We start from the raw sequence: 26,593 nt of genomic DNA, 5'->3' as shown, positions 1-26,593 counted from the left end.
TGGGCGCAAGCGTTCCATGAGTAACGAGGGTACCATGTCACTACTACTCGAATAGGATATAACAAAACGAAGGTACTCGTGCAGCGGTCCATACTAACTACCGATAGTCGTTCCTTGCAGGTGTGGCCGTTTTTCTGCAACGGATGAAATGCTACATGAGAGAGTTACCTATTCTTGAATTGTTGAACCGGCGGGGATATACCGGATCAATGGGGCCCGTGGCATCGCAACTCTCTGAACCTCGGTCCTGGCGACCGAACAAACTCCGTTGCATCATAACAGTTGTGAGCTGACCTTCCGCCATTGGCTTCGGCCAAGTACGGTTATAGCATCTTGGAGAATAGTCAGACGAGGAAAAACGGGCATGTTCCGGATACGGCTATTGTTGACGCAAGCTGCGAACTACCTACCATGAGGTGCTACAGGTATCTGTATATCGGTACTTTATAGAGATGAAGGACTGAGGACCTCGGAAGATAGTAGTGCTTATGGCTGAGAAGATATAGCAAGCTACAATGGCTCGAACTGGAAGGCCACATGTTTTCACCGTATTTAGATTTAGATATGTTATTGTTAGAGCTTAGTCGTTTTACGAACAGGTGGTGGTCTCTATAACGCCGCAGCTGTACCGAGTACCTTGTCCCGAGCCTGTGATGTTTATGTGAACGTTTTCAGCCCTGGCAACGTTAATTACAAAATAACGGTGCACCAAGGAAATACAAGCAATACAAACTATCCAGAGTTCACAAAACTGCCTCCCTTTACCTACAAAATCATACAAATGTCCGTAAATATCAAAAGCCACGATTGCAATCACCTCAAAGGCCAAGGCGTATCCCCAGCAGGTTAATTACAGGGGTATACCCCCATCATCATCGCTCCAGAAGAAACGGCCCCATTTGACCAATCACAGCTTGCTAAAGCTTCTCCCCCAAACCTCCCGTCCTCCGGCTACGCACTCAAGATTTCCCTGTCTTGACTTTGTTCCTCGCTTTTTCACCTCTCTTCTTCCACTTCGATCCCCTCAGCCTCGCACCAAAGAACAAAGTCTCTCGGTCAATTTCATCTTTGCTTCTCTGGATCTCCCAAGATCTCTTTCCATTGCCCGCCAGAACAAGTTCCAGTTCCAATTTCATCTTCCGCCAACCGCAACAATGGGTTTCATTGAGGACGAGCTTAAGCAGCTCAAGGATGTTCTTAGCACCATTGACACTCGCATCAAGAAGCTCGAGGCGCGAGCCACTGGCGGTCCCGTCTCCACTGATGAGATCCGAATGATCCTCATCGGTCCTCCTGGTGCTGGTGAGTGTTTTTGCGCCGCAAATGCTCGCTTAGTCTTTTTACTAACTGTGCTTCCCAGGAAAGGGAACTCAGGCCCCCAAGATCAAGGAGCGCTTCTCTTGCTGTCACTTGGTACGTTGATTCGCGTCGCAAAATCACAGCCATTCAAAGTTTCGACTCTCTAACATATATTCTCTCGTTGTGCAGGCTACCGGTGACATGCTGCGATCCCAGGTCGCTAAGAAGACCCCTCTCGGTGTCGAGGCCAAGAAGATCATGGATGCGGGCGGTCTGGTCAGCGACGATATCATGATTGGCATGATTAAAGAGGAGCTCAACAGCAACAAGGAGTGCCAGGGCGGGTGAGTTGCATTGTTCCACGGGTTTCGGGTTCCAGATGTTCTGAGCCCGTAAATCTCGATCTACACCGACGTGATCGACGAAACATGATACTAATAATTCGCGCTTCAGTTTCATCCTCGATGGTTTCCCTCGAACTGTCCCCCAGGCTGAGAGCCTCGATGCCATGCTCACAGAGCGCAACCAGAAGCTCCAGCACGCCGTCGAGCTCCAGATCGACGACTCTCTTCTCGTTGCCCGCATCACTGGCCGATTAGTCCACCCCGCTTCCGGACGCTCATACCACACCACCTTCAACCCTCCCAAGGAGTACATGAAGGACGACATTACTGGCGAGCCTCTTATCCAGCGAAGTGACGACAACGCCGAGGCTCTGAAGAAGCGTCTTGTTACTTACCACAAGCAGACAGCCCCTGTTGTGGGTTATTACAAGAAGACTGGTATCTGGAGCGGCCTCGACGCCAGCCAAGAACCTGGCCAAGTGTGGAAGAACATGCTTAAGGTCCTCAACGAGAAGCGAGCTTAAATCCTGCCCGGAGCGGCTGATGTCTCCCAGCTGCCACTTGGTGCGGCTGAGGCGACGAGACGAATGCTGAGTGAAAATAAAAGCCAGCTCGTCTTGGATATACGAACGGTATGAACTGTAAACTGGGGGAAGTGGAAGAGAGAGCGGAGAGTCCAATCTTCCGGGCAAAAGAGGCGTTAAAAGGTAGAGGGTTTGTCTGCGGTGCGGTCTTGTTTGGCCATGTGTGGAAAAAGCTACCTACTTTGGACGACGATTAGCCATGTATCAAAATGTCTTTATTACAATAGTTTCCACCCAACAGAAAGTTGGCTTTCGAAGCGTTAAACATATATGGCCTACCTGTTTCTCGTGAAGATGGAATGCACGCTGATGGGTTTGGTCTCAGGTAGACTATAACCTTCAACCCAGATCAAAGTCCTCGAATCGCCTTACACAACCTCAGTTTCAATACTGATCAAGCTATGACTCTGCGATGTTTGGCCCGAGTCTCTATTGAAACGCATTTGGAGCCCTTTGTAGGTCCCCTCGGCATAACATCTATACTAATGATATCATTGAATGCAGAAACCCTCCTACCCACCAGTCTACCAAAAAAGTACGCCCGTTTTTGAGAAACACACCAAGCTCCCTCGCAATGCTTCAAAAAATAAGAAAGAGGAAAATACGACGCCCTGAATTTCCAAGGCGGTGTCGGCAATTATGAGAATGTCGGGATCAAGAAAGGATAAGGGGCAATCTTGAGAGCCGGGTAAGATAAGCCAGTATGGGTGGGAGTGAATACGTCGAGGAAGAGACTGGCGTTTGGTAACGTAGGTAGTAGGGGTTATGTCACACAACTTGAGAGCGTAATTCGTTGAGTCTTATCATAAAATAGCGAGGGATTTCTCACCCCGCGAGTACCTATCGCTTCGGGGTCGCTGACAGGGGAAGGTCAGTAGAGGTAGAGCGAGTCGCGGAAGCGCAACTGACCATTGACCATCTGCCTCTGCTTGTTAAGCCAGCTCCGCGGAGCTTCGTGCCGTCTTTGCAAAACGACATGGTTGCTCTGAAGCCTGCTCGTAAGATCATACCATGCTGATGAGATGAGAGCGTTCTCTCTTTCAAGGTTCCGGATAATTTGATCGCTTGCAGCCTTAAATCACGGATAATCAGCACAGGTTTCAGCCACAGTAAGAAAAAACATGATGTAAACAGATGATGTTACTATATACGCGGGGAGAAATGAAACGTACCTTTTGTGCAGCCACAGCCTCCCCATCATGTGCTGCCTTGAGCTTCCGTTGCAGGTCGATTCTGTCCGTCTCCGATCGTTCCAGTTGCTAGAACATATCTGTCAGCCAACTAAATCTACCGGATTGCACATGCATAACAATAGGTCCCTCTAGCTTCCCTACTTGCCCTCGCTGGAGGGGACGCAGGGGTAGTAGAGCAGAAGCAGGTCTCAGGATCACAGTTCCAATAGGATCTAGCGATAGACTCGGTCCACCATCTGCAGATGTGGGATCCAAAGGCCAAGCGGCATCGTCTTCTAACGATGTCTGGCTATCTTTGTCTGAGACCACTGGGTCTTCCCCATCACCATTAAGAATTGCATCAAACAATGGACTCACCTCGCGGAGTTCTCTGAGGCGGGCACGCAGCTTCTCAATGAGCTCGCCCTTCTTGCTGGGGTCAGGTGGTGCATCACCTGTACCATTGATGTCTTGCAGCTCCCGGCCCTCTTCAACCTCCTTACGCAGCTTATCCTTGGTAAGGAGAGCATCGACGAGCTGGGTTTGCTGCGCATCTCGCTCAGCAATGGTGTAGCTGAGCTGCTCTCTGGTGTAGTCGAGCTCAGACTTGAGGGATGAGATGATGGTAACATCAGCGCTCTTGAGCTCCTTAAGAGCATCTGCCCCCTCTTTGTCGAGAGCCGAGAGCTGAGCCTTAGCAGCAAGAAGTTCGCGGCCTTGATCTGCCACCTGAACGGAGAGGTCCTTCTCCCTCTTCCTCGACTGTTCGAGTTCGAATTCACACTGCAATAATGACTGTTTAATGTTGAGAAAGGCCTTGGTCCTGTAGTAATCCGAAGTAAGTATCTGATTCCCATCAGGAGCACCGGCTTCATCAATTGCTTTGACTAACCCTTCGCCGGTCATGTTATTGATCAGAGCCTCCATTTGATCATGCAAAACAGCATGCTTTTCAAAAATGTCGTTATAGTTCTTTTGAAGGTGAGCACGTTGTCGTTTCTCTTCGTCCAGTTCTCGGCGTAGCGGCGCAGTATCCCCAGAGCCGACTGTGCTACGCAGCAAATCGTTCTCGGCCTTGAGGCGAGATAGTTCTAGAGGTAGGTTAACTTGGCTAGGTTGGCCGTCCTCGGTAGCTGCATCGTTAAGTTCATCCTCGAGATTTCCTGCCAGACCTAATACGCCAGGTTCTGCGCTTTGTGCGGCTCCTCCACTTTCTAGTTGTTCCTGTAGATCCTTGATGAAGTTCTCATCGTGGCTTTGGCGTGCTCTCAAGCGAATTACCTCGTCCTCCAGTGCTGCGATGTCCTTCATCAGCTGGTTCTTCTGGCTGCGTTCGTCCCAAAGGTGTTGCTCGGACTGAGTAATCATCTTGGTCAACTCATCCTCTGCTTTCCTTGTACGATTCCCCCTATCTTGGTCTTCCAGCAGAATTTTAATCTGATCTTGTAACTCTGTCTTCTCATATTGTAGGTTTTGCACCTCCTTGACGAGATGTTGCTGGGACTCGAGTTTCTGCTTATACCGCTCTGCGGTATTGGCTTTCTTCTCGAGATCCTCAGCTTTGTGTTTCCATTCCGTTGCTTGGTCGCGAAGCTCTTCTGCCTCTTTACATTTTTCTGTCAATTTGAGGACTTCAGCTTCGAGTTGCGACTTGATGCGCTCGTCTCTTCGTATTGTTTCCTCATGTCTAGCAATGAGTTCCATCTGGTCATGCACCTGAACCTCTAGGTTCTTGATCATCTCGGCATTGTTAGCACCATCTATAGTGGCCTTCCGCAAGACCTCGAGCTCCCGGTCGTTCTTCTCTTTATCAAACCGGAGCTCTTCGTGACTTGTTTGTAAATGATCAAGCCTGGTGATATAATCTGACAGCTGTCTCTTTGTTAAGTCAAGTTGTGATCTCAAGGCTGCATTCTGCTCTTCAACGAGTAGATCAATGTCTCGCGCCTCCATAACAGCGTCGATAGCTTCATCCACATCGTCGTCGCCTTGTGAGCTGTTGATATCCTGTTGTATTGTCTGGATTATTTGCATAATCTCTGCCTGAGTGTGTTTGTCGAGGCCTGTTATCCGGGGAATATAATGCTGAGCTTCGGGGCCTAGTGCGGCTACTCCCAGCATGACAGCCAAGAGCTGGAAAGTTAGCCGTACGCAATATGCGTGTACAGAAGAGAAACTTACCTGACTGATGCCTTGAGCATCGGGATTCTCGGCGATTGCATGATAGTCGAATTTTTTTGCCTGACAAGCAAGCTCGGGAACTGCTCGTCGAATGTAGCGGAAGAGACCCTTGTAGATGCTCTGAATGTTGCGCTTGTTTGTCAAGTAGCGGGATGTATTGGAATTTGTCTCGAGGGCGGACGTGTCGAAGCTAGGATCCAGTTGATGTAGAATTAGGCCAAGGGTGACACCGTCGATGAGGTCCTCGACTGATTCTACCATGCGTTTTGGCTCAAAGACTCGTTTGATCTGAGGGGCATCTTGGGTCAGACTGGAGCTAGAAGACGGTGAGGGCTCTTCCTCGAAGACACTTACCGCCTTTATGAGCGCAGCCTGTGCGTTGGCACTATAGCCTGGCATCGTGTCCTAAGTATTGTGCGGTCGAAGTCAAATATTGGTTGGGTAGCGCAGTCGGTCAGGTCGTCGTTGTCGGGAGTGATAATGATGGTGGAATTATAGGGAGTTGCGTCGCGTGTTTAGTAACAGGGGTAATGATTTTCGAGGCATTCGACGGCATGTCGAAATGGGATTCGAGAGTTTTAAAGGAGCTGTTATGAGGAGAACAAAATCGGTCGTTCCATTGTTCAGTGATTGTCGAGTGAGTGTTCAGTGCGGACTCAAGGTTGGAGGGAGCATTGTTCTTCAACGTTTCGGCGACGTTGGGCCCTTGTTGGCTTGAGCTATGCGGCCGGGTGGGCTTATCGATTTGACAGGGGTAACAGTGTAGGGGCACACGGGAAGTTCGAATAGCGGACTTTTTAGTCTGTCAGATGGGCCGGCCAAAGCTCAAGGATTTATAGAAGCAATTTCAAGGCTCAGCAACTAACGAAAGTACTGTAGGGATATTAATTTGTCTAGTGTTGGGGTGTAATGGTCATGAGTCGCGTGTAGGTAGTTCCTGTAATACTTCGCACGTCTATAAAATATGCATGTAAACCAAAGGTGATCGAATATTGTGGCATCTGAGGCATTCTTTGTAGCAGAAGTGTCCGGATACCGTAATAATATACAGAAAGCGTGACTGCGCAGCTTGAAATGAAAATGAAACAGTCAGTGAACATACACAGCAACAACAAGAATAAGACCTATATACTGGCAATCTACAATGACGCAGCTCCATACTCGGTAGTGGGGGTACCTGGTGTGTAAGTGCGGATGTTCATGGCGGCGAGACATAGTTTATTAACCTTTACTCCGTAGTCAATAGATACATTATGCTTCTGCCAATCTGGGCCCATGAATTTAAAGGATCATAGAATGAACACATCAGCACACCAATAGAACAAGGGTTCATGAAGGCGCTACCAATATAGCACTCCAGAGGAATAGGCCAAAAAGGTTGGGTTCTGTCACTTCCGTGTTATCAACCTTGGTGGAGCTGTACTGGTGTATTTCGCACTGACAGCTGATGAGCATGTGTTTCGAGTTGATGACTATTTATAGGGCTAGCATCACAAGCAGCCGCGGAAGAAATGTTGAATAACGAAAGTTCTATTCCACTAGGGGAACGTTTTGTGATAATAATGAGCTCATTGAATATCATAACGAGTGTTCTCTTCTAGGCAATACCGAGGCTCCTATCCTATAACGCCCAAACAAAGGATATCACTATCCCAATACTGCCGCGAAACCGCGGTCGATTCACTTCAAAGGCATGCCGTTATCCCATCGTCTTTGTATCGTCATCTTCGTATTACCTCTAGCACCTCTAGTCCGTTGTAACAACCTCGTCCTTCTCAACCCGAATCTGATGGTTCTCGTGGTTGACTTGAACGATCTCGAGCGCCTTCTCGGGTGCGATGACGGAGAAGCCCCTAGTCAACTAGTTAGTATCGAACTGTCATAGTGCCAAAAGGCGGAGGATGCGCACTTGATGATGGAGTAAACATGAGTGATCTTTCCGCCAGCCTTGATGAGGGCGTTCTTGCACTCATCGACGATGTTGTCGGGGGTAGACTCGTCCTCGAACCAGACGATAGCCGACTTCTTTTGATCAACAGCAAGGGCGCCTGGGACAACCGCGAGAGCGGCGGCGACAAAGGGGAGGAATCTCATGTTGATAGCGGTATCGACGATAAAGTTGATAGAGGTTCGTTGATGATGGATGCGGCGATTGTTGCGATGAAGGCTTAGTCGATATTGATTGCGTTAGATGATGCTCGAATGCTCGTGGCGTCAATGCAGAGGGTGATGGGGATGGGCTGAGACTTTATATGGCCTGGGCGAGTTGGGGGCGGAAGATCCGAAGGTACCCCGTCCTGCCTGGCCTGACGCACTGCACTCACTGGAAGGAATCGAAGCCCAGTGACCATGTGCCAGATCAGATCACTCCACTGAAGCGAGTTTAAAGCAGTGTGCCACATGGCGGGCTGGCCAATAACCTAATCGGGCAGGTCGTCCACTCCACTCTTCCAATCGCGTTGTCGAGAACGAGGGTACCTGAACTAAGGTAGGTAGGCAAGACAATTGTTCAACTACGGAAACGGCCAATAGACGGAAAACGACGTAAATGGCAGGACAAGAAATCATGAGTTCGGGATTGATTATTGTCTCCTTCTTCATATGCCGAGAATCTCAACTCTTTCGGTCTCAAATGTGTCGAGAGACAGCCAAGCAATGACGTTTCCTCAGCCTCTCGTGAGCCTGCAATCACAATGCAAGACATCCAGTGGTACTTTTTAAGTCAATTCTCTGAGTTAATAACTAAGATAGTCTTTGCGGATATCATATCAGAGCGCAGCGATGACGGAGTTTGTATCTGGACAGCTCTCTTGTCGTCATCGAACTGATTGGTAGCTGGTCTTCTCCTCCACTCTCCACATCCTATCTTGGTGTAAGTCGAAGTCACGAAGATCTTCTCTACCGAATAGGATTCAAGAACATGTCAACGACAACAAAATATTCTTGATATGACAATATTCTAGAAAAGAAACATGTTTAAAAATACCCCAAGAGTTTGTCTCGAAATTGTGAAACGCCATAAATGCCGAGTAAATATCGCCTTAACTCCTGGCAACGCCGAGCTGGAAATGCCGAAATCACCTGTACGACACGATCACGTCCTCGAAGCACCAGGAACACTGTCGTTCTCGCTCCAAACTTCCTTGCTTTCCTGTTCAACAGCTCTCATGGCCACTGCGACATCTTCAAGCCGGGTTACAACGTCGATCACTCCTTGATTGACCCTCTGGAAATATCGATCATTGGCTTCTCGTCGTTTCCTTGCGAGGAGGATATCCACTTCCGTCTCTTCTTCGAGCTTGTGACCGAGTCTCTCAACTCCCGTGCCGCTACTGTTGGGTCGTGATATACTGCTGCTTCCAACGGCACTCTTCTCTGTGCCATCAGGTCCAGGCTTGGAGGTATCGCCGAGCGCACCCTTCATGTTTCGGACTTCAGATCCAGTTACAGACCCCACAGTTTCGAGCTGGGCTGTGTCTATAACATCATCTGCTTCGCTTCTGGCCCAGGCTTGAGCAAGGGCAATTTGAGCGGCTCTCAGGTCAGCCAGCTTACGGTCATGATCTGGGCCAAACACGTGAGTGCCCCCAGAAGCTGAGAGCTCGACTTCTTCCAATGTTGCTTGCATTTCGGACCATAAGAGGTCAGTACGGTCACCTGTCGCGCGTGTGCTTTCTGCTGGAAATAGTCCAGCTCGGTGATGAGAGGCCACAGCCCCGGATCGTCCAGATCTAACAGATGGAGCACGTTCGGCGTTAGGCCGCAAGTTTGACTGTCCTATGAAAGGGACGGTTGGCGGCGGTGCATTTGATAAGGAGACATTTGATGCTGACGGAGATGGGTGAAGGAATAAAGAGGGAGGAGGATCTCGTTGCCGGCTTAGCGGTCGTGTTAGATGTGACATAATGACCTACGAGACCTCTCGATTGGCTGGTAATAATATGTACAATAAGAATAATACAGTTTGCTTCATTCCAGACCGATATCAATTGAGCATTGACGCACTTGATGCCAATGCTGAGGGAGGTTGAAGACAGTGTAAAGAGCGTTGATGAGCCCAGCTATTACTGTGCGACCCGCAACTCGAACTTCCGTTGATGATCAGTCCACAAACTCATCGCAGAGTTTATGTGGGGCAGTACATGGCACCACGTGATCTGTCGCCTGCCTCTTGTGCACACAGGTCGCACCTTCTTCCTAGGGCCACCAAACCCTACCTGGAATTTTCGTTGGCCGTTCCTCCCCAAGTTTTCGTCGCCTCCGCAAATTAACATCACCATCCCGTCGTCGATACACAGACAGATCCGGTAGGTACTAGCCATACAACCCAACACACAGACATCCCCTCGGCTCTGCACGATCGCGCTCGAGCTTTTCGAATCGACAATCGACTAACGAGTTTCTCTGAAGCAAAAATGGCTGGAGGCAAACCCCGTGGTCTTAACGCCGCACGCAAGCTGCGAACGAACCGAAAGGACCAGAAATGGGCCGATCTCGCCTACAAGAAGCGTGCCCTCGGTACCGCCTATAAGTCCTCTCCCTTCGGTGGTTCCTCACACGCCAAGGGCATCGTCCTCGAGAAGGTCGGTGTCGAGGCCAAGCAGCCCAACTCCGCTATCCGAAAGTGTGTCCGTGTTCAGCTCATCAAGAACGGAAAGAAGGTCACTGCCTTCGGTACGACGAATCCCAGATGCTATGAGAGATGAAGGGCCAACCCAACTAACATTGATTTCTAGTTCCCAATGACGGTTGCTTGAACTTCGTGGACGAGAACGACGAGGTCCTCCTGGCTGGTTTCGGTCGCAAGGGCAAGGCCAAGGGTGATATTCCCGGTGTTCGATTCAAGGTCGTCAAGGTCTCTGGTGTCGGCCTGCTCGCTCTGTGGAAGGAGAAGAAGGAGAAGCCCCGTTCTTAAGCGAAGGGCTCGCGGATGGAAACAAAGTCATATTTCGACACGTGGAGTCTATTCGGATTGCTTGCATCGGCATTACTGGTTAGGGATCTGATCATGGGAGACGAGGTCTGAAAAAAGGGAAAATAGATCACAAAGTCTTCGACGAACAAAACAACGATGTGCACGCCGCGTGAGGTGGAATCTTTGGGGTCTGAACCCATATCTCCATATATGATGACATTATTGTACAATTGTTTTACATGCTTCATACCTTCCGGCATTCAGTTCTCTAACTTGGTGTCGTCCTCAGGTCCCTGGACATATCTGAGAGTGTAGTCCGCAGCTAGGCCCAGGCTGATCACGCCACCGGTGATCCAGCACCCGTTGATGAACCACCACCAACAATCCTTGACATCTTTGAGATTGACTCGCTTGATCATAATACCAAGCGTGGCCATAGCTCCTCCACAGCTTCCAATAAAGAACGCGGGACCAGCACCGGCTGCAAATCCGGCCGCAGCCAAAAGAGAGATTTGTACGGCAGCCAAGCCAGTCAACACTTGCTTAGTCTCAGCATCATGCTTCAGTGCAATGCTCTTGATTCCCGCATTCACGTCGTCCTTAATGTCCATATGAGCATATATCATGTCGTATAATATTGTCCATGCAATATTTGAAGCATATAGGCAGGCTGCAGCAGTCAAGGCTGGGGTATGTGACAGCAGGTCGATTCCAAGAGCCGGGAAACCCATAATAGCGCCCCACGAGAAGGTGAAGCCGAGAACTGCTTGAGGGTAATAAGTAACTCTCTTGGCCAAAGGATAGCTGGCTACCAAGAGCAAGCTGGGGACGCCGTAAAAGAGGCAAGGCAAGGGAAATTGGAGCAATATCCCAAGCCCGGCAAACAGCTGAACCCCGGTGTAAACAAGTCCCTTGAACGGTGTGATCGCACCACGAGCAATCGGCCTGAGTCGAGTTCTTGAGACATGAGGATCGAGGTTGCGGTCCCATAGATCATTGATAGTACATCCAGCACCTCTCATGATGAGAGCTCCAGAGAAGAAAAGGAGTGATGTTCCAATGACAGAGCCTGGAGTCGCCATTGGCATAGCTATTGGGGCAGCCATGAGAGTAGAAAAGAAACATGGGAAGAACAGATAATAGGTTCCAGCAGGCTTGTCAAGTCGAATCAGCTCAGCATAAGGAACCCATGAGGCTGGGAGTTTCGACAACAGTCCTGTCTCAGGTGGTTTGTAGGGTGATGGTGAGTCCAAATCCTGGGTGGCCGGGGGCAAAGATCGAGGTTTGGCCTCGTGAAACCCAACTACTCGCTGATTATTATGCCATGGTTGCCTCAAGCCTTTGCAAGCACGAATGAGCGAAGGCCGCGTCTGCGGTTGTCTTGGTACTTTCAGAGCACGATCTGAAATTCCTCGACATTGAGCCCAGACCGAAGCCCGGGGGAGCGCACTTAATCTCATAAGATACACAGTTTACAGTCCTACTAGGATCATGAGAATTTGAACTATGAATAAAGATTTCGTATTTAACTTACTACGAAGCTCTTTAGAACAGCTTTGGTCACGTCAGACCACAATGGCAGCTTACCAGAGTTCAAGTCGAAAATTCTCGATCCAAAAATATGAATCTTATAAACTCTAGGATCCTTGTCACCCAAAGCTCACGTATCAGTGGAGCGAACTGGCTGAGCTTGTTAGTTAGCGCGAGATCGGCAAGTGGTGCATCACGTGCACTTAGGCCGGCTCTCAGCTTCTGCGTAAGCACCTTTGATTGGTTGCGCATTGTACAATCCAATGCCTAAGCTTCCAACGCGCCTTCATCCATTCGCCTAGGATTTGTAGCCTCCCCCAAAAGAACCATCGCCTTTTATGGTATCATTGTCGCTATTTTCCTACTGAATGGGGGCGATTTGCGAAACGAACGGCTTTTCGGCCTGATTTCGCATACGAATTTTTGAGACTTCCCGTTCTTTGCGACCGACGATCTCCCTTTCTCGAGCGAAACCCCACTACAGCTTCGCGCGTATCATTCTCGAAGCTCGACGAGATGCCGACTTCGCTGCACCCGCAGGCCAAATTCGATCCTATCCCGCCTGATCTAGATTTGTATGGCTTGGTCGACAAGACCCCGAATTTCAAGTGGGTTCAGCGCGTATCAAGAACCCAAATACGCAATCTTGGACAACAGGAGTTTGAGAAGCTGGTGTTAATTCACGTCATCGCTGGCGGTAAACCCCTGGTCATCGATGGATGGGATGATGTTCTACCAAAGGGACTTTTCGATGTCCGCTGGCTGGAGGAGACGTATAATAAGCAACGTAGGTCAATCTTCTCCAGATGACCATCGAAAGCATACTAACCCTAGGTTGATCAGAGGAGAATGTGAGAGACATCAATGCGGGTTCGGATATTCCCATGACGATGGGACATTACCTACGATCAATGCGACAACTGGCGAATCAATGGACACCTACAAATTTCAGAGACGAGCGCCGTCAGCGCCTTTACTTGAAAGATATAGACTGCCCTCCTGAGTGGCATGATGCACTACAAAAAGTCATTCATCCGAACCTATTCTACCTAAATGAGAACACCAGCGAAGCCGGTGGCTCGCAACAAAAGGAAGATGCCTTCCGCGACGAGGCTTCTGCAGCACCAGCTGGTGATTTGATGTCCAGCTTACCAGAAGAAATGCGAGCCCAAAATCTTATGTGCTACATTGGACACGAAGGCACATTTACCCCAGCTCATCGTGAGATGTGTGCATCGTTAGGCCAAAATATCATGGTAGAAGCATCAGAGGGCGACAAGGGCGAGAAACCAGGAAGCTCTATCTGGTTCATGACGGAAAGCAAGGATCGCGAGGTCGTTCGAGAATACTTTCTCTCCATGTTGGGACACGATATTGAGATTGAGAAACACTTTGCTCAAATCAATGCGTGGAAGAAAGCACCTTTCGACGTCTATGTCGTTGAACAGCGAGTCGGCGACTTTATCCTCATTCCACCCTTGGCAGCACATCAAGTTTGGAATCGTGGTACTCGAACCATAAAAGTAGCATGGAATCGGACGACTGCCGAGACCCTAGAGTTGGCGTTGCACGAAGCCCTGCCGAAGGCTCGTCTTGTCTGTCGCGACGAACAGTACAAGAACAAGGCCATCATTTTCTTCACTTTACAGAAGTACTATCGCCGACTTCAGAAACTGGAGGAGGATGCAGAGATGACATCGATGAGTTTCATAGGACTTGGTCAAGACATTCTCAGGAGCTCACCTCGTGCTAGGCAGCTCGCAGGTGACTTCAAAAAGCTATTCAGTCTGTTTACTGAGATTCTCATTGATGAAATGTTCGCACACAAGGAGAAGGACGTCGAGTTCATCGAGTTTGACTCGTGCATCACATGCTCATACTGCCGTTCGAATATCTTCAACCGGTTTTTGACATGCAAGCATTGTACTCGGACCCTGATGAACGGCGATGAGGATACTTATGACGTTTGTATGGAATGCTACGCCATGGGACGGTCTTGTGCCTGCCTTTCGGGTCTCCAATGGTGTGAGCAATGGCCTTGGGCCGACTTGGTCAACAATTATGAGGATTGGCGTTCAATGATTATCAAGAACGACGGATTTGTTGACTTTGAAACCTCGCCTCAGCCCTTAGAGATTGTCAGGCAGCGTTCAGGAAAGAAGTCACTGGCACAAATTTGTCAGGAGGCCTTAAGAAGACGACCCTGGAAGGACATCACTCAGCCAGAACGTGAAATTACGCCAAGCGAGTCAGAGCCCGAGGTCGATGGCGAAGGAAAACCAAAGAAGAAGTACAAACGCAAGAAGAAGAAGGGGGAGCTTAGGCGATGCCACGTCTGTTGTCACAAGGATTATGCCTACCGAGTACACCAGTGCACCAACCCTGGCTGCACTGAATCCTATTGTTATGGCGTTCTTTACCGAGCCTTTGATATGCTGCCACAGAAAGTGCTTGAGGATGAGCAATGGCAATGTCCGAAGTGCTTAGGTATATGCAATTGTGGCCACTGTCGCCGCCAAGGACATACAGACCCCTACACGCCAAAGAATACTCTGCTGGGACATGATACCCGCCCGATTGCCGATGATCGAAGTGTGGAAGCACTTGTTGACTTCCGAGTCCACAACCTCTCGTGGTTGAAGGCTGCTGGAGAAGAAAGTCGCAGCAAGGACAGCAGAAGGATGAAGCGGTTAAGAGAGCAGGCCGACAATGCCAAGGCACAAGATATTACCGAGCAGGATGAAGCAGATGGCTCCATGCAAGATGCAGAGCATGATCCTCCTGGCGGTATGCACGTACCTGGCATGAACGGCTACGGAGATCAAAGTCATGTTCTTGGTCAAGGCGACCAGTCTATGGCTGATAACACCATGGAAGGACCATATCCACATTACCACGAAGAGAATGCTGGACGGGCCGATCAGTCCATGACGATGGATATGTCACAGGCTGAAGACGCCGATGCCTCCCTCTACCCTGATCCTTCACTGGTGGCACGACAGCGCATTGGTATGGGATACTATGAACCAGACGATACACCCGACAAGATTCTCTTTGATCCTTTTCAGGCTTCATCTGAGGAAGCCATGCGACCGTCCGAGCCAGATATCCCTGAGTTCGTCAAAAAGTCTATTCGCGCAGCCAAGAGAAAGGCCAAGCGAGAAAACGAGGATCCCGATTTTGTTGTTGGCAAGTCCCACCACAAGAAACCTCGTCTCGCGGCAGAGCCAGAAGCAGATTTTCTGGATAGCATGGACCCTGCGCTGTTCAATGGGCCGCCAGCTGCCCCTGAGGCTGTCATGGATCAGCCGGACCAAGATACAAGGGACCCTAGTACTGCACAAGACACGGGAACAGACGGCGCCCAGAACACGCCAGATGAGACCCCGGCTCCAGTCCCATCTAAGAAACGGGGTCAGCTGCTGTTTGATGCAAATGAGCCCGAACTTCGACACGCCAAACCCATAGCATCATACGTGGAGGCGGATGTCGACTCAGACGAGTTCGAAGAAGAGCGCACGCAAGCAACAAAGCCCAGAACATCCGTTGTTGGCGCACAGGGGGAGAAGAAGTCGGCTGTCGACATGGCTGTTGACGCAGTTCGTGCCTTGTTCGGAACATCATCCCCCGCACCACAACCATCCATTGAAAAAGACCCTGAGTCTGCCCTTGAGAACAAGACTCCCTCTAAACGTCGTGGTCGTCCCCCTAAGGCTAAATCTGCTACTTCCCAATCTACGCCAGCTAGTTCTTCCAAGAAGCCAACAGGCGGCCAGAGAGGTTGGCCCAAGGGTCGACCTCGAAAGTCACGCTTGTCTCAAGTTTTAGCCGCGGATGATTCAAACGCATTCGCTGACGAGTCCATCCAAGACCAAGGCGAAGACAGTGACGTCGATCACAGCAGAATGGTTGATGAACTCGAGGCACAGCTAGTTGCCGAGCTCCGTACGGCCCCTTTGGAGGCTACAGCAGAACCTCCTCAACCCCAACCCCGACGTCGAGGAAGGCCTAAAAAGTCTGAGGTAGCCACCATTGCAGCGCGGTCATCTGCTGTAGACCCTTCAGAAGTAGACGTCCGCTCAACATCGGGCAACCCTGAGGATCGAGTCTCGCGAAGTGCTCGCCGTACTCGACGATCAGAGGGTATTGATAATGGATCTGCTCGGGATTCTGTGTCCCCGCCGCCGCCGCCCAGATCGGGCAACGGAGGAACGCAGCTTATGTCTATGGCTGAACGAATGGCACTTAAGGGGAAGAAGTTCAAGATAGGCAAACGCAAATCTACAACTGCCTCGGCCAATGCGACTGCAGCACAATCAGGGGCATCCACACCCGCGCCAACCTACAAGGCTCCTCTGGCGGTAATGGATGAGCCGAAGGAGGCTGCTCGTAGTCCGAGTCAGCACAGTGAATATCTCGGTAGCAAATCACCCTCTCAATCCTCGGCCCGTGACGAAAGCTCGCGCAGCCCTTCGCCACCACCTCCAGCCCGGCGACCTCCACAACCGACAGTCGTCAGGATTGGCGATACAGATTCGGAAGCAGATATGAGTGCTTCAGTATCAGATTCTGGTAGCGACGGGGATATTCCGGCAAGACGTGGCGCTGGCCGTGGAGGCCGAGGGGGTGGGCGAGGTCGAGGCAGAGGTAGAGGTAGACCGAGAGGTAGTGGAAGGGGGCATTGAAGATTCAATAGAGCGTGTAAGAGGTTTTCATTTAATGCGCACATTGATACTAATGATGGAGGACTTTAAAACATTTGCGTCCACAAATTTTCGGTCGATAGGAGTTATCAACGAATTCATCGCTACATCATGGTCTAATGGCGTATGGTATACATATATTAGATAGTTAATAGGTTCAGAATCATGTCTGTGATAAGCCCAAGTCTTTTTCCAAATTACTCCATCGTCCGTTTCGTTTAGGGTCTAATTTCCTGAGAATCTGTAACCAAGATGTCACATCACTTCGACTCCGGGGCTCGAATGGCTGCCCCGTGAGCTGGCTCAATGCGATTGCGTACTCAATGAGAGCCTCGTAAATCCATTTTATGTCCTTGTAGTCTTGTAGTAGATCCTTGATTTCGGTTATTTCATCGTCAATGTATGACTTGCGCTCCTCCATCGTCAGATTTGGCGCTATTTGGCGGCTTGATGAAGAATTTGCGAGGTTCAATACTAGGAACTGATGATAGTACCATAAGGACTGGTCTTCCGGTCCAACATTCAGCGCTTCGCGAATAATCTCGATTTCTAATCCAGATTAGCGATTGTTCAATATAGTGCAGGACAAACCCAACCTTTGTTCAGTAAATCTTTGCGAGACGCGTCGTCTGCTTTGCGCTCATTCAAAAGTCTTGTAATGAGCTGACTTCGGTTATGCCATGCTGAGAAATTGGACAAATCCTCATGGATTTTTTTGGTTGTATACTCAAACTCGAGCTCTACCAAGCTCTGCCCGTTGAGCACGGAGCTCTCGAGCTGCGCGACAACGTGGCGACGGTAGCCCCAGGCGTGGAAGTTCCTTCGATCTTTGGTGAGCATCTTGCTGACAAGACCTAGCTCCTCTTCCCAAATGCGCCGAGCTATGGATACATCAAGTCTTTCGATGGCACGGTCAAGCGTCCATAGTCGATAATTCCATATCCAGTAGCACTTGGGGAATTCCATCAGCAGAGGAACAGTGAAGCCCAGTTCGGAGCGTATCACGTCGGTATCGGCATCGCTATCAGTCGTTGTACCAGTCTTCCCAGCTGTCGGGAGGCTGGGGCGTGGCGGGATCTCGGTCGAGGAGGAGGGCAACGAACCGTCGGAAGAGGCTGTGTGAGTGTCTATCGCTGAGGTATTCTGCGACTCCTTCGAGAGCGGCGATCCAGCCGAGGGTTTGGACAATAAGCCATAGATTAGACAGCGCCTGCGGGCGTTCCATATCGTGTAGTATTCGGGGTTGAGGCGTAGTAGCTTGGAGGTAAGCTGGAATGTTTCGGTACCATAGTTGTTGTCGGATATCTGCATATGCGTGAGAAATAAGACCCTTGCATTTTCGGCTAGAACTGACCTTTTGGCGTATATCGTCCTCGAGACCACGGTATTTTTGGATCTTGACGAGATCCTGCTGGCGCTGTTCTTCTGTCCGTGACCGCACAGCGCGGGCTATGCCATGCTGCAGGCCTTGGGATCAGCATCAGTTACGGTGGACTAGTTTGTTGGGGGGTTGAGACTAACACTGGTCATTCTGAAGAGCCTCGGCTTATTGACTTGTCTAGCCTTGATCGTTGCTCGCAATGGGTTTGTGAAGGCTTGTGGATGTTTAAATGCCGAGCTGGACGATATGACCCCGCGTAAGAGTGTAGGGTAGCGTGATGTGGAATGTTAATATCTTATTGCTCCGATATCCTTGGCTTACCTATTCAGAAACCCAGCTCGGAGCTGCAACAGACGTTAAATGACTCACAAGGTCCGATTTACCGACATCGTTATTTATGTTCAATCATTTATCAGTTGGCTTGAGAGAATAGTATACTTACTAGCCTCAAAATTATATCAGGAAGCTGACAAAATAAGCGTCACCGCAACTATACGTACAGAGCTTATGATAAATCTCAAGGGGAGAAACCAAGGGGCCATAGTCCAACAGAAGAGTACAAGAAATATCTATCGATGGCTCTTTGTCACAACTTAATCGTAATTGAGTGATTAATCTCGGAGTGAGGAGTCGTACGAGGGAAACATATGATTTGGTGATCGGGTGCAAACGAAAACAATATGTAGCTGCAGACCGAGCCTATGTGAGCCATGAAGCTTGAATGTTATATTTAGATCACGATGCACGATGCAACCGTATTGTGTTGGGCTTCGTGCGGCTCAAGGTCGTTCCTGGCACGAAGCATATAGTATAGATGTGGAAAATGAGGGAAACGGGTACAACTAATGTCTATCATAACTCTACACCAAAGACACGACAAAGGACTGCTATAGTTGAGTACCTAGGTAGCTGCAAAGGCTTATTGTTTACCTTAGGAAATACTATATATGACAAAAGAATGTATAATGCCTTAGTTCTGGCTGAGAGGTATAATAGCAAGGACTACACCATAACAGGTCCTTAAATAAATTCATATTACCTAGTACCTACTTACCCAGGTACTTCAATAGATATTGTAGTGCAATATCGTCGATGGAAACTTTACACAACGTCCATGTGATACCGAAACTTGTCCTGCCCGAGTCATTATGTTCGAGTTACAGAGACATCAAATCAGTGTGATAACCTACGCACCCTTGCACGATGCTTCAGTAGAATACAACAATACCTAGAGCCACCTACCTACAATACTAAGGTACTACCTATACCTAAGGTAGGTAGGTAGGGGAGACAAGCACTTCAGTATCTGTGCCAGTTGTAGGTACCTTCCTTTCGTAATGTGAGTCTGGGAATGGTACCTCGACTGTTCCTTCCCTCAGAGTTAGTCCTCTGCCGCCTCGCTCTTCATAAACTAACCTGCCTCCCAGTTCTCAATACAGTCAATAAGATTTTCTCCTTTCATCTCCAGCATTGATTCTTTACAAATACTGATATTCAGCTTTCTCATCAATCAAGGCGAATCATGCTGTCGTTTCTCCACCGCCTGGCGGTTTTTGCCATTCTTTTCGCAGCCCGGCCGTGCCATGCATCCCGTCCTCATCATTCTCTCCGATCACAACAATATAACCCAAGAGGACATGTGAACGCTGCCTACTTCATCAACTGGTTTGCGACATTGCTTTATCAAGCATAGCACTCTGTTGACACTCTCAGGGGCATCCATGAGCAAGGCTTTTACCCTTAGGATATGAATGCATCCCACATCTCTCACGTACTCTACGCATTCTTGGGTGTCGAAACCGACGGAACAATGTAAGTGGAACGCAGCATGACCTAAATACCCCCATTAGGCTAAACAGACACGAGATACTCCAAAGACGAATATGCCGACTACACAGTACAACTTAAGGGAGACAGTGAGTCTACCTTCCTAACCTTAACTTCATAGCTTACGAGAGAATAGGCTACGATGGGACCAAAAGAAATGCCTACGGATGTGTGAAGCAACTTTTCCTCCTGAAAGAATCCAATCGTCATCTCAAGACTCTGCTTTCCATCGGCGGGTCGGGGGCCGGGTCTGCGAACTTCAGCTCTGCCGCAAGCACACCTGACACCCGTGCCAGATTCGCCTCGACCTCGGTCTCCCTGATGTGGAATTGGGGTTTCGACGGTATCGATATCGACTGGGAGTATCCGGATGATGAAATCGATGCTGCTAATTTAGTTTCCCTCCTTTAGGCTATACGGATTGAGCTCGACGCACATGCGAGAAACTACGCCTCGGGCCATCACTTTTTACTGTCCATTGCCGCCCCGGCTGCTCCTGAGCATTACTTAAAGCTTCAACTGAAGCATATGGGCGACATCGTTGACCATATCAACCTCATGGCTTATGACTACTCTGGAAGCTGGGATCACATCAGTGGTCATAACGCCAACCTCTTTCCGTATAAACGTCCTGTCACACAGCTCAATCTCGACTACACCCTCAACGAAAGCTTCGAAACAGCGATCAATACGCACTATGCTATCATGCACTATCTCAGATCCGGGGGACGCGCTGAAAAGATTGTCCTCGGCATACCTGTCTTCGGCCGCTCCTTTGAAAATAACTCGGGCCTCGGAAAGACGTTCCATAGTGTTGGGAAAGGCTCCTGGGGGGAACCTGGCGTCTGGGATTACAAGGCACTTCCCAAGGCAGGAGCCACAATCATATACGGCCCAATAGCCCATGCTTCTTTCAGTTACGATGAGAGAAGCCGCGAATTAATCTCCTACGACACTCCGAGCGTGGTTGAGCAGAAGGCAGCATACGTGCTGGACTATGGTCTTGGCGGAAGCATGTTCTGGGAGGCTTCTGCGGACAAGCAGGGAGATGGCTCCCTTATCGGCACAAGCTACCGCGCCTTGGGAAGCCTAGAAACGACGCCGAGCTGGCTGGATTACAAGAATTCGTACTTTGAAAACATTGCGACAAAGATGGGTGAGGACTATATCTGAGCTGGCTCGTCTTTATAAGATTCGCCAAGGAGTTTGGGCGAGTCATGAGGTCCTTAGCTCGAAACATTACTGATTATTGAATACCTATTAAATAATTTTATAATATGCGTTACCAAGATCATATGGCTCCTTATCATGCCTGAAAGATGTAGAATCTTTATCTTCGCACAGGCACGTCATAAGGCCACGGAGCAGCAATATCGTGATTGCCTCAAGGTTTAATCTATTGGGGAATTCTAAGTAACTACTGCCAATTCTACGACTTCCAATCGGTAATCAGCCAAGGCAGGGCAAGATATTAGGTGCATCTGGCATGACTCCTTCCCCTCCACCCAAACTCCCTCTACATCCTCACTTCACCTTTACCTCTCTTCCCTACGGAATTCTTCTTCCAAGCATCAATAAAACTCATCATCTCACAAGGTAGGTAATTTCGCCGAGAGAAAGTTCTGTCTATCGTGGCAGTATTGTTCAGGTTATCGTACAACAGTTCATTCTTTTCTTCATGTCCCCGACTTTCAGGGGCCATACATCTGGAACTCGTCGAAAAGTCGACATAGACAAGCATGTTTCGACAGGCACCTCGACGTCCTCGACTACTTCCAAGAACTAGCGGGACAGACTTATCTTGTCAGTCGATAAGCTCGCCGGACTCAGGCTATGGATCAGCAGATGAAGTCTTTGAGCTCTGCACGAGTCTTCGCAAACGATGTTTTCCTTCTTTCGATGGTTCAGGTCCGGATGAAATTCCAATCGAATCGCTTGAGAACCAAGAGCAAAAACCACCAGGGTCGAGCAAAACAAGACTCGCGGCCGAGCCTCCACGAACACCAGAAAGGCGTCATCCAAAAGGGAAGGCTGATGTGATTTCTCCTTTCTTATACTCGAAAGGCTCCAAACGCTTTCCCCTCCAAGACAAACGCATTGACCCAAACATACAGCATCTAGACAGATATGTCCCGAGACGTGATCCTATTTCCCCGTCATCTGAGAGATACCGAACAACAAAGCAAAGCCAGGACTTATCGAGAGATGAGCGTCTGAGGCGTGACAAGAGTGCCTCGGCAGATCCATTCGTTCTAAAACGCCGTGTGATGGACCCTGATCCCCGTTTTCCTTTCCGAGTTGATGACAGTCATCTGGACAGAGGTTTGGCATCCAACCTGTTTTACTACTTTTTCCTTGTTTTCATCTGACCAGTTCATCACTAGGTATAGCTCTTGGCCAACTACCACAGAATCGAGGAGGAGATCGTCAAGTTAGTATGGGAGCCATGTGGTCGGTTGGTGGTCTTGCACCTAATGCAATCGCTACCGATGATGGACAGGGGCATCTCGTCAGACGTGGGACCAACGCTCGTGTGTTTCCCACACTCTTCCAGGAAAGTCTTGTCAGCACGTCAGTCGAGAAGGAGAAGCACGAAGGCCGCATCGCTTCGGCTCTCAACATTGACCAGGTACGAAAGATCCTCGAGTTCGCACGGGCTCAGCGAATCCCCCGAAGCCTTAAACAGCACGGTCTTCATGCGGACTTTAGTCACACAAGTTGGAACGGATATCAGTGGGCAAACAAAGAGCAGTGGTCAAGTAAGTTGAAAGTTCTGGTCTGTTGAAATCATAGTTGACCATAAACAGTTCCTCTTAGGCCAGCGAGGAGGCGTCTGCTACCGGCTGCCCCATTCAGGTTGGTAAGTCTGGGTATTCAAAGAAGCTGAGCTAACGGCCTTCAGAGTACTGGATGCCCCGAATCTAAAGGATGACTTCTACTGCTCACCACTGGCGTACTCATACACCGCACAAACTCTTGTTGTCTGTCTGGGGAGCCTTCTTTATGCCTGGTCTGAGTTTCGAAGCGTGCAACTGATCCATGGAACACACTCCGATACCTAGTTGACGTCGGTTGCTTTCTCATCAACTTCTGGAGGCAAAGCTGTGCTTGGGATTGGACACTCCAACGGGAGTGTGCTTTTCCAATCTCTCTTTGACACACTACCACGATTCGAGATTCGCCAGGCCTTTCCTATCTCCTGTGTGAGCTGGCGCCCAATTTGTACTTTGCGACCTTCCAAAAACCCCATGAATCTAGGGGTCGAAGTTCTGACCGAGGACTTGGTAGTTGGGGATGAGATGGGCAATATCTACTACTACGTTGTGGAATGGCCGATAGGCTGGGAAGTCACGCAAGACACTTGGCCCGGTGCAGTATCGTTAGTAGCCAAGATCAGCAATATTCACTGTCAGCAAGTATGCGGCCTTGCATGGTCATATGATGGTCGGCTATTCGCTTCTGGTGGAAACGACAATCTCTGCTGTCTTTTCGATGCTGATCAAGTCTCTGGACGGCGAATGGAGCAAGCCACTGGGGTAAGTGGTTACCGAGGGCGTATTGAGGCGGGCAGCGCTTATGGTGGTATTGAGACAAGAGTTACACGGCTGTTGAGCGTCGATGGGGACGAGGACATGCCCGTGGGGGCGCTCAGGGCACAGCTACAGCCAGTTCCGACTGGAACTGACACCATTCGGTATCTTGGCCCTGCTATCGCGAAGCATCATTGGAACCACGATGCTGCTGTGAAAGCCATTGCATTTTGCCCCTGGAGGCGAGAGTTGGTGGCAACAGGAGGTGGCTCCAACGACAAATGCATTCACTTCTTCCATACGCCATCCGGAGCAGCTCTTGCAACGATATCAGTGTCAGCCCAGGTAACCTCGCTCATCTGGAACACAACGCGCAGAGAAATTGCCGCCACATTCGGGTACGCTTCACCGGAACACCCCTATCGTGTGAGCGTTTTCAGCTGGCCGGAGTGCAAACAGGTTGCAGCAATTCCTTGGGAGGACGACCTGCGGGCCTTGTATGCCATTTCATACCCTCGAGGGCCGACCTCTGATGACCCAACCGCACCAGCAGGAGGCCAGGAAGGGTGCATTATTGTTGCATCGAGTGACAAGAGCATAAAGTTTCATGAAGTATGGTCGCGAGAACGAGGCGAGACCGTGGGCGCCACGGGTATTCTAGCAGGAAGCGATATCCTGGAGGGGCTTGAAGGCATTGACAAAGAAGGAGACATAATCCGATGAGCTACTTTCTTTCTCTCTTCTTTCCTTGTCTGAGAGAATCTCTACCTGAGGAGAATTGCCTAGACTGCAAGTTATGTTTAGGATTGGTAGGTAGTTTTTACTCTGAGAATGATAATATGATAAGACGATGAACCTTGACGGATCTCTATTATGTTAAACTTGGTCAAGTATTGCTGCGTATTTACAGGAAGTGAATTCGCAGAAAAGGCCAACTGCCCACTGTTGTACTGAAGCAAAAGAACACGAAAAAAAACATAACAAAATGTAAGATAGGTAGGTAGACGCCACAAAAGCGAACGCCCAAGCAAACGACTCCGAGAACTCCAACCAATGCGCTAAGCCCGCTGTTTCTTTTTGAGACGGATCCAATGGAAAGAAGAGAAGAGACAAGCATGGTCTAATTTGGCTTATTTCAGGATAGCAATGAGCAGGACAAGAATGATGATGAGAACCACGATGGTGGTCATTTGCTTGTTCTCGCTTGCGCCTCGAGCAACCTTTCCGAGCATTCTACTTGCACGATCCAGTCGACTCTGGTGACGATCGGTAACAGCCTCGACCTCGTCGAGCATAGCAACGTGGCTATCGAGCTCGTCGCCGATTTGCATGCTAAGCTCGCGCTGGCGTCCGATAGACTCGCCCAGGCGATCGAGCTGCTCATCTTGTTGCTCTAGGATCTGGGCGTGGTACTGGTGAATCTGCTGGTTGTCCATGCCCTGTGCCTCGTCTCTGTAGCCGGCGCTATCGGAGGGATCATCCCGGTAGCGGCCAAAGAGCTCAGCGGACGGGGACGGTGGAGTGTCGCTGAAGCGAACAGTCTTTGGCTTCCTCGAGACTGGAGATGTCGATGTTGCGTGCTCAAAGTCATCGGCGAGCTCTTCTGAGTTGGGGTGAGTGAGGGTTTCGCCGGTTTTGGAATTTGGTTGGCCTCGGAATTGAGTTGTGAGGTCGTCTAGTTGCTTCTGGAGCGATGTGATGGATTCTGTGAGGCTTGTAGCGGCTCTGAGGAACAAGATCAGCATCGAATATGGTGCTTAGTACCTTGAGAGAAGGGCCTACTCTGTTTCGCCGGCAAAAGTCAAGCGCTGCTCCTCATCGCGGAGATTGGCCAGACCATCGCGGAACTGGTCAAAAGACCGTGAGATGTGACCATCTTGCGAGTCGCCTTCGAGATTGAGATTCTTGGCCCGTTGGCGCTCCAACAGCGAGAGCTTAATGTGGTCGGCGAGTAGGAAGAGTTGATTGGCGCTCGACATGGTTGGTGACTGCGATACGATGCGCTGCAATGCGATGTGATGTGATGTGGTTGATGGATGCGGTGGATAATGATCAATCAATCAATTAGTTAGACGGAGCTGTTCTCAGTTTGGGACCTGCTACAGCCGCCAAAGAGAAAAGAGATACGACGGTTGTAATGCTTTGATCTGAATCTGCCGACAAGAAGAGGGAATAAACTTTATTGGGGATGCAACGCCCACTGGGAATGATGGATGATGTTGTTGAAGTCGAGACGTACGTAACTGGATGACGGATGGGCTGTCCAAAGGTTCCGAGAGTTGGTGTAACCCGACAATTGGTGTATTTGAGCTACCTAGATGATAGTTGAGAAGACTAAAATACCTGAGATAACACGGGTGTCCCTGCGACGACAAGGTACTCAAGTACCTTGGCCTTATCTGGACTCTAGATGCAGATACCTCAGCCAAGCTCAACGGAGGAGGTTGGGGACATGCTTCCCCTGAGCCTGAGCCTGAGCCAAAGGCAGAGCCAGTAACAGTCAAGGCAAGGCAAAGCAAAGCAAGCCAAGGTAGGCTTCCATTTAGTCGATATGAAGAGAGGGAAAAGGCAGCAGTGAAATGGATAGATATATAATAGGGTACCAAGCTCAACAGTATGATTCGTCTGTCCTTCTGGATGGTGTCTCATGCTGGGAAGACCAGTTCAAGAGACAGCGGAGGGAGTCAAGCCCCCGCTCCGACTCAGTAACAAAAGTTAGGTACCTAGGCAATTCAAATGATTGATTTCAGGAAAAGTCAAAAGATACCGTGCAGAAAAGTTTATCAAGAGCCATCTACAGACGGTTACTCTGCATTTATTTAATATCTACACCATAGGTAGTGTAGATTCGCACACGACAGCGTCATGCTTGCTTGTACTGTTGGTATCAGAACATTTCTAGGAGAAGATTGGCCATGCTTCAATCTATTTCAGTTATTGTTTATTGATCGAAATGCGGTGCATGCAGCTGCATAGTCTAATTACTTGCTAATCTATCATGAAAATTGCACCAACTATCGTGTTCTCATTGAAATCTCAAGTGTTGGCTGCCGTGAAAGTCAATGCATACGATACGCCACGTACTAAATTATAGAGCAACATTGTTACTTTTCATGTATAAATAAAT

The 26,593-nt window shown here is 49.4% G+C and overlaps 11 protein-coding genes across 11 annotated transcripts; 5 read left to right on the top strand and 6 right to left on the bottom strand.

Moving 5' to 3' along the window:
• Positions 1–1,154: 1,154 nt before the first annotated feature.
• ADK1 (adenylate kinase) lies at positions 1,155–2,167 on the top strand (the record flags this gene model as incomplete). The annotated part of the gene is made up of 4 exons (XM_044827399.1): positions 1,155–1,302; positions 1,361–1,413; positions 1,489–1,643; positions 1,753–2,167. 4 exons carry the CDS (start codon positions 1,155–1,157, stop codon positions 2,165–2,167), a joined length of 771 nt encoding a protein of 256 aa, XP_044677993.1.
• A 931-nt stretch (positions 2,168–3,098) lies between these two features.
• Positions 3,099–5,979, bottom strand: J7337_009803 (uncharacterized protein; the record flags this gene model as incomplete). Its single annotated transcript, XM_044827398.1, has 4 exons — positions 3,099–3,152; positions 3,400–3,486; positions 3,529–5,532; positions 5,581–5,979. 4 exons carry the CDS (start codon positions 5,977–5,979, stop codon positions 3,099–3,101), a joined length of 2,544 nt encoding a protein of 847 aa, XP_044677992.1.
• A 1,348-nt stretch (positions 5,980–7,327) lies between these two features.
• Positions 7,328–7,674, bottom strand: J7337_009802 (uncharacterized protein; the record flags this gene model as incomplete). Its single annotated transcript, XM_044827397.1, has 2 exons — positions 7,328–7,433; positions 7,490–7,674. The coding sequence occupies 2 exons, from the start codon at positions 7,672–7,674 to the stop codon at positions 7,328–7,330; spliced, it is 291 nt and encodes a 96-aa protein (XP_044677991.1).
• Positions 7,675–8,674: 1,000 nt separating this feature from the next.
• On the bottom strand, positions 8,675–9,208 carry J7337_009801 (uncharacterized protein; the record flags this gene model as incomplete). Its single annotated transcript, XM_044827396.1, has 1 exon — positions 8,675–9,208. The coding sequence occupies one exon, from the start codon at positions 9,206–9,208 to the stop codon at positions 8,675–8,677; it is 534 nt and encodes a 177-aa protein (XP_044677990.1).
• A 787-nt stretch (positions 9,209–9,995) lies between these two features.
• Positions 9,996–10,495, top strand: CRP28 (40S ribosomal protein S23; the record flags this gene model as incomplete). The annotated part of the gene is made up of 2 exons (XM_044827395.1): positions 9,996–10,254; positions 10,317–10,495. 2 exons carry the CDS (start codon positions 9,996–9,998, stop codon positions 10,493–10,495), a joined length of 438 nt encoding a protein of 145 aa, XP_044677989.1.
• Positions 10,496–10,755: 260 nt separating this feature from the next.
• J7337_009799 (uncharacterized protein) lies at positions 10,756–11,577 on the bottom strand (the record flags this gene model as incomplete). Its single annotated transcript, XM_044827394.1, has 1 exon — positions 10,756–11,577. The coding sequence occupies one exon, from the start codon at positions 11,575–11,577 to the stop codon at positions 10,756–10,758; it is 822 nt and encodes a 273-aa protein (XP_044677988.1).
• A 964-nt stretch (positions 11,578–12,541) lies between these two features.
• On the top strand, positions 12,542–16,710 carry J7337_009798 (uncharacterized protein; the record flags this gene model as incomplete). Its single annotated transcript, XM_044827393.1, has 2 exons — positions 12,542–12,812; positions 12,869–16,710. The coding sequence occupies 2 exons, from the start codon at positions 12,542–12,544 to the stop codon at positions 16,708–16,710; spliced, it is 4,113 nt and encodes a 1,370-aa protein (XP_044677987.1).
• A 181-nt stretch (positions 16,711–16,891) lies between these two features.
• Positions 16,892–18,258, bottom strand: J7337_009797 (uncharacterized protein; the record flags this gene model as incomplete). The annotated part of the gene is made up of 4 exons (XM_044827392.1): positions 16,892–17,277; positions 17,325–18,033; positions 18,083–18,187; positions 18,250–18,258. 4 exons carry the CDS (start codon positions 18,256–18,258, stop codon positions 16,892–16,894), a joined length of 1,209 nt encoding a protein of 402 aa, XP_044677986.1.
• A 1,999-nt stretch (positions 18,259–20,257) lies between these two features.
• J7337_009796 (uncharacterized protein) lies at positions 20,258–21,109 on the top strand (the record flags this gene model as incomplete). The annotated part of the gene is given in 2 exon segments (XM_044827391.1): positions 20,258–20,332; positions 20,348–21,109. 2 exon segments carry the CDS (start codon positions 20,258–20,260, stop codon positions 21,107–21,109), a joined length of 837 nt encoding a protein of 278 aa, XP_044677985.1.
• A 1,264-nt stretch (positions 21,110–22,373) lies between these two features.
• J7337_009795 (uncharacterized protein) lies at positions 22,374–24,189 on the top strand (the record flags this gene model as incomplete). The annotated part of the gene is made up of 3 exons (XM_044827390.1): positions 22,374–22,695; positions 22,744–22,796; positions 22,999–24,189. 3 exons carry the CDS (start codon positions 22,374–22,376, stop codon positions 24,187–24,189), a joined length of 1,566 nt encoding a protein of 521 aa, XP_044677984.1.
• A 407-nt stretch (positions 24,190–24,596) lies between these two features.
• Positions 24,597–25,445, bottom strand: J7337_009794 (uncharacterized protein; the record flags this gene model as incomplete). Its single annotated transcript, XM_044827389.1, has 2 exons — positions 24,597–25,191; positions 25,249–25,445. 2 exons carry the CDS (start codon positions 25,443–25,445, stop codon positions 24,597–24,599), a joined length of 792 nt encoding a protein of 263 aa, XP_044677983.1.
• Between the last annotated feature and the right edge of the window lie 1,148 nt (positions 25,446–26,593).

The sequence above is a fragment of the Fusarium musae genome, chromosome 7 (genome assembly GCF_019915245.1).
Source record: "Fusarium musae strain F31 chromosome 7, whole genome shotgun sequence".
In the NCBI taxonomy this organism is placed as follows: domain Eukaryota; kingdom Fungi; phylum Ascomycota; class Sordariomycetes; order Hypocreales; family Nectriaceae; genus Fusarium; species Fusarium musae.
This window is presented reverse-complemented; position numbering and strand designations above follow the sequence as displayed.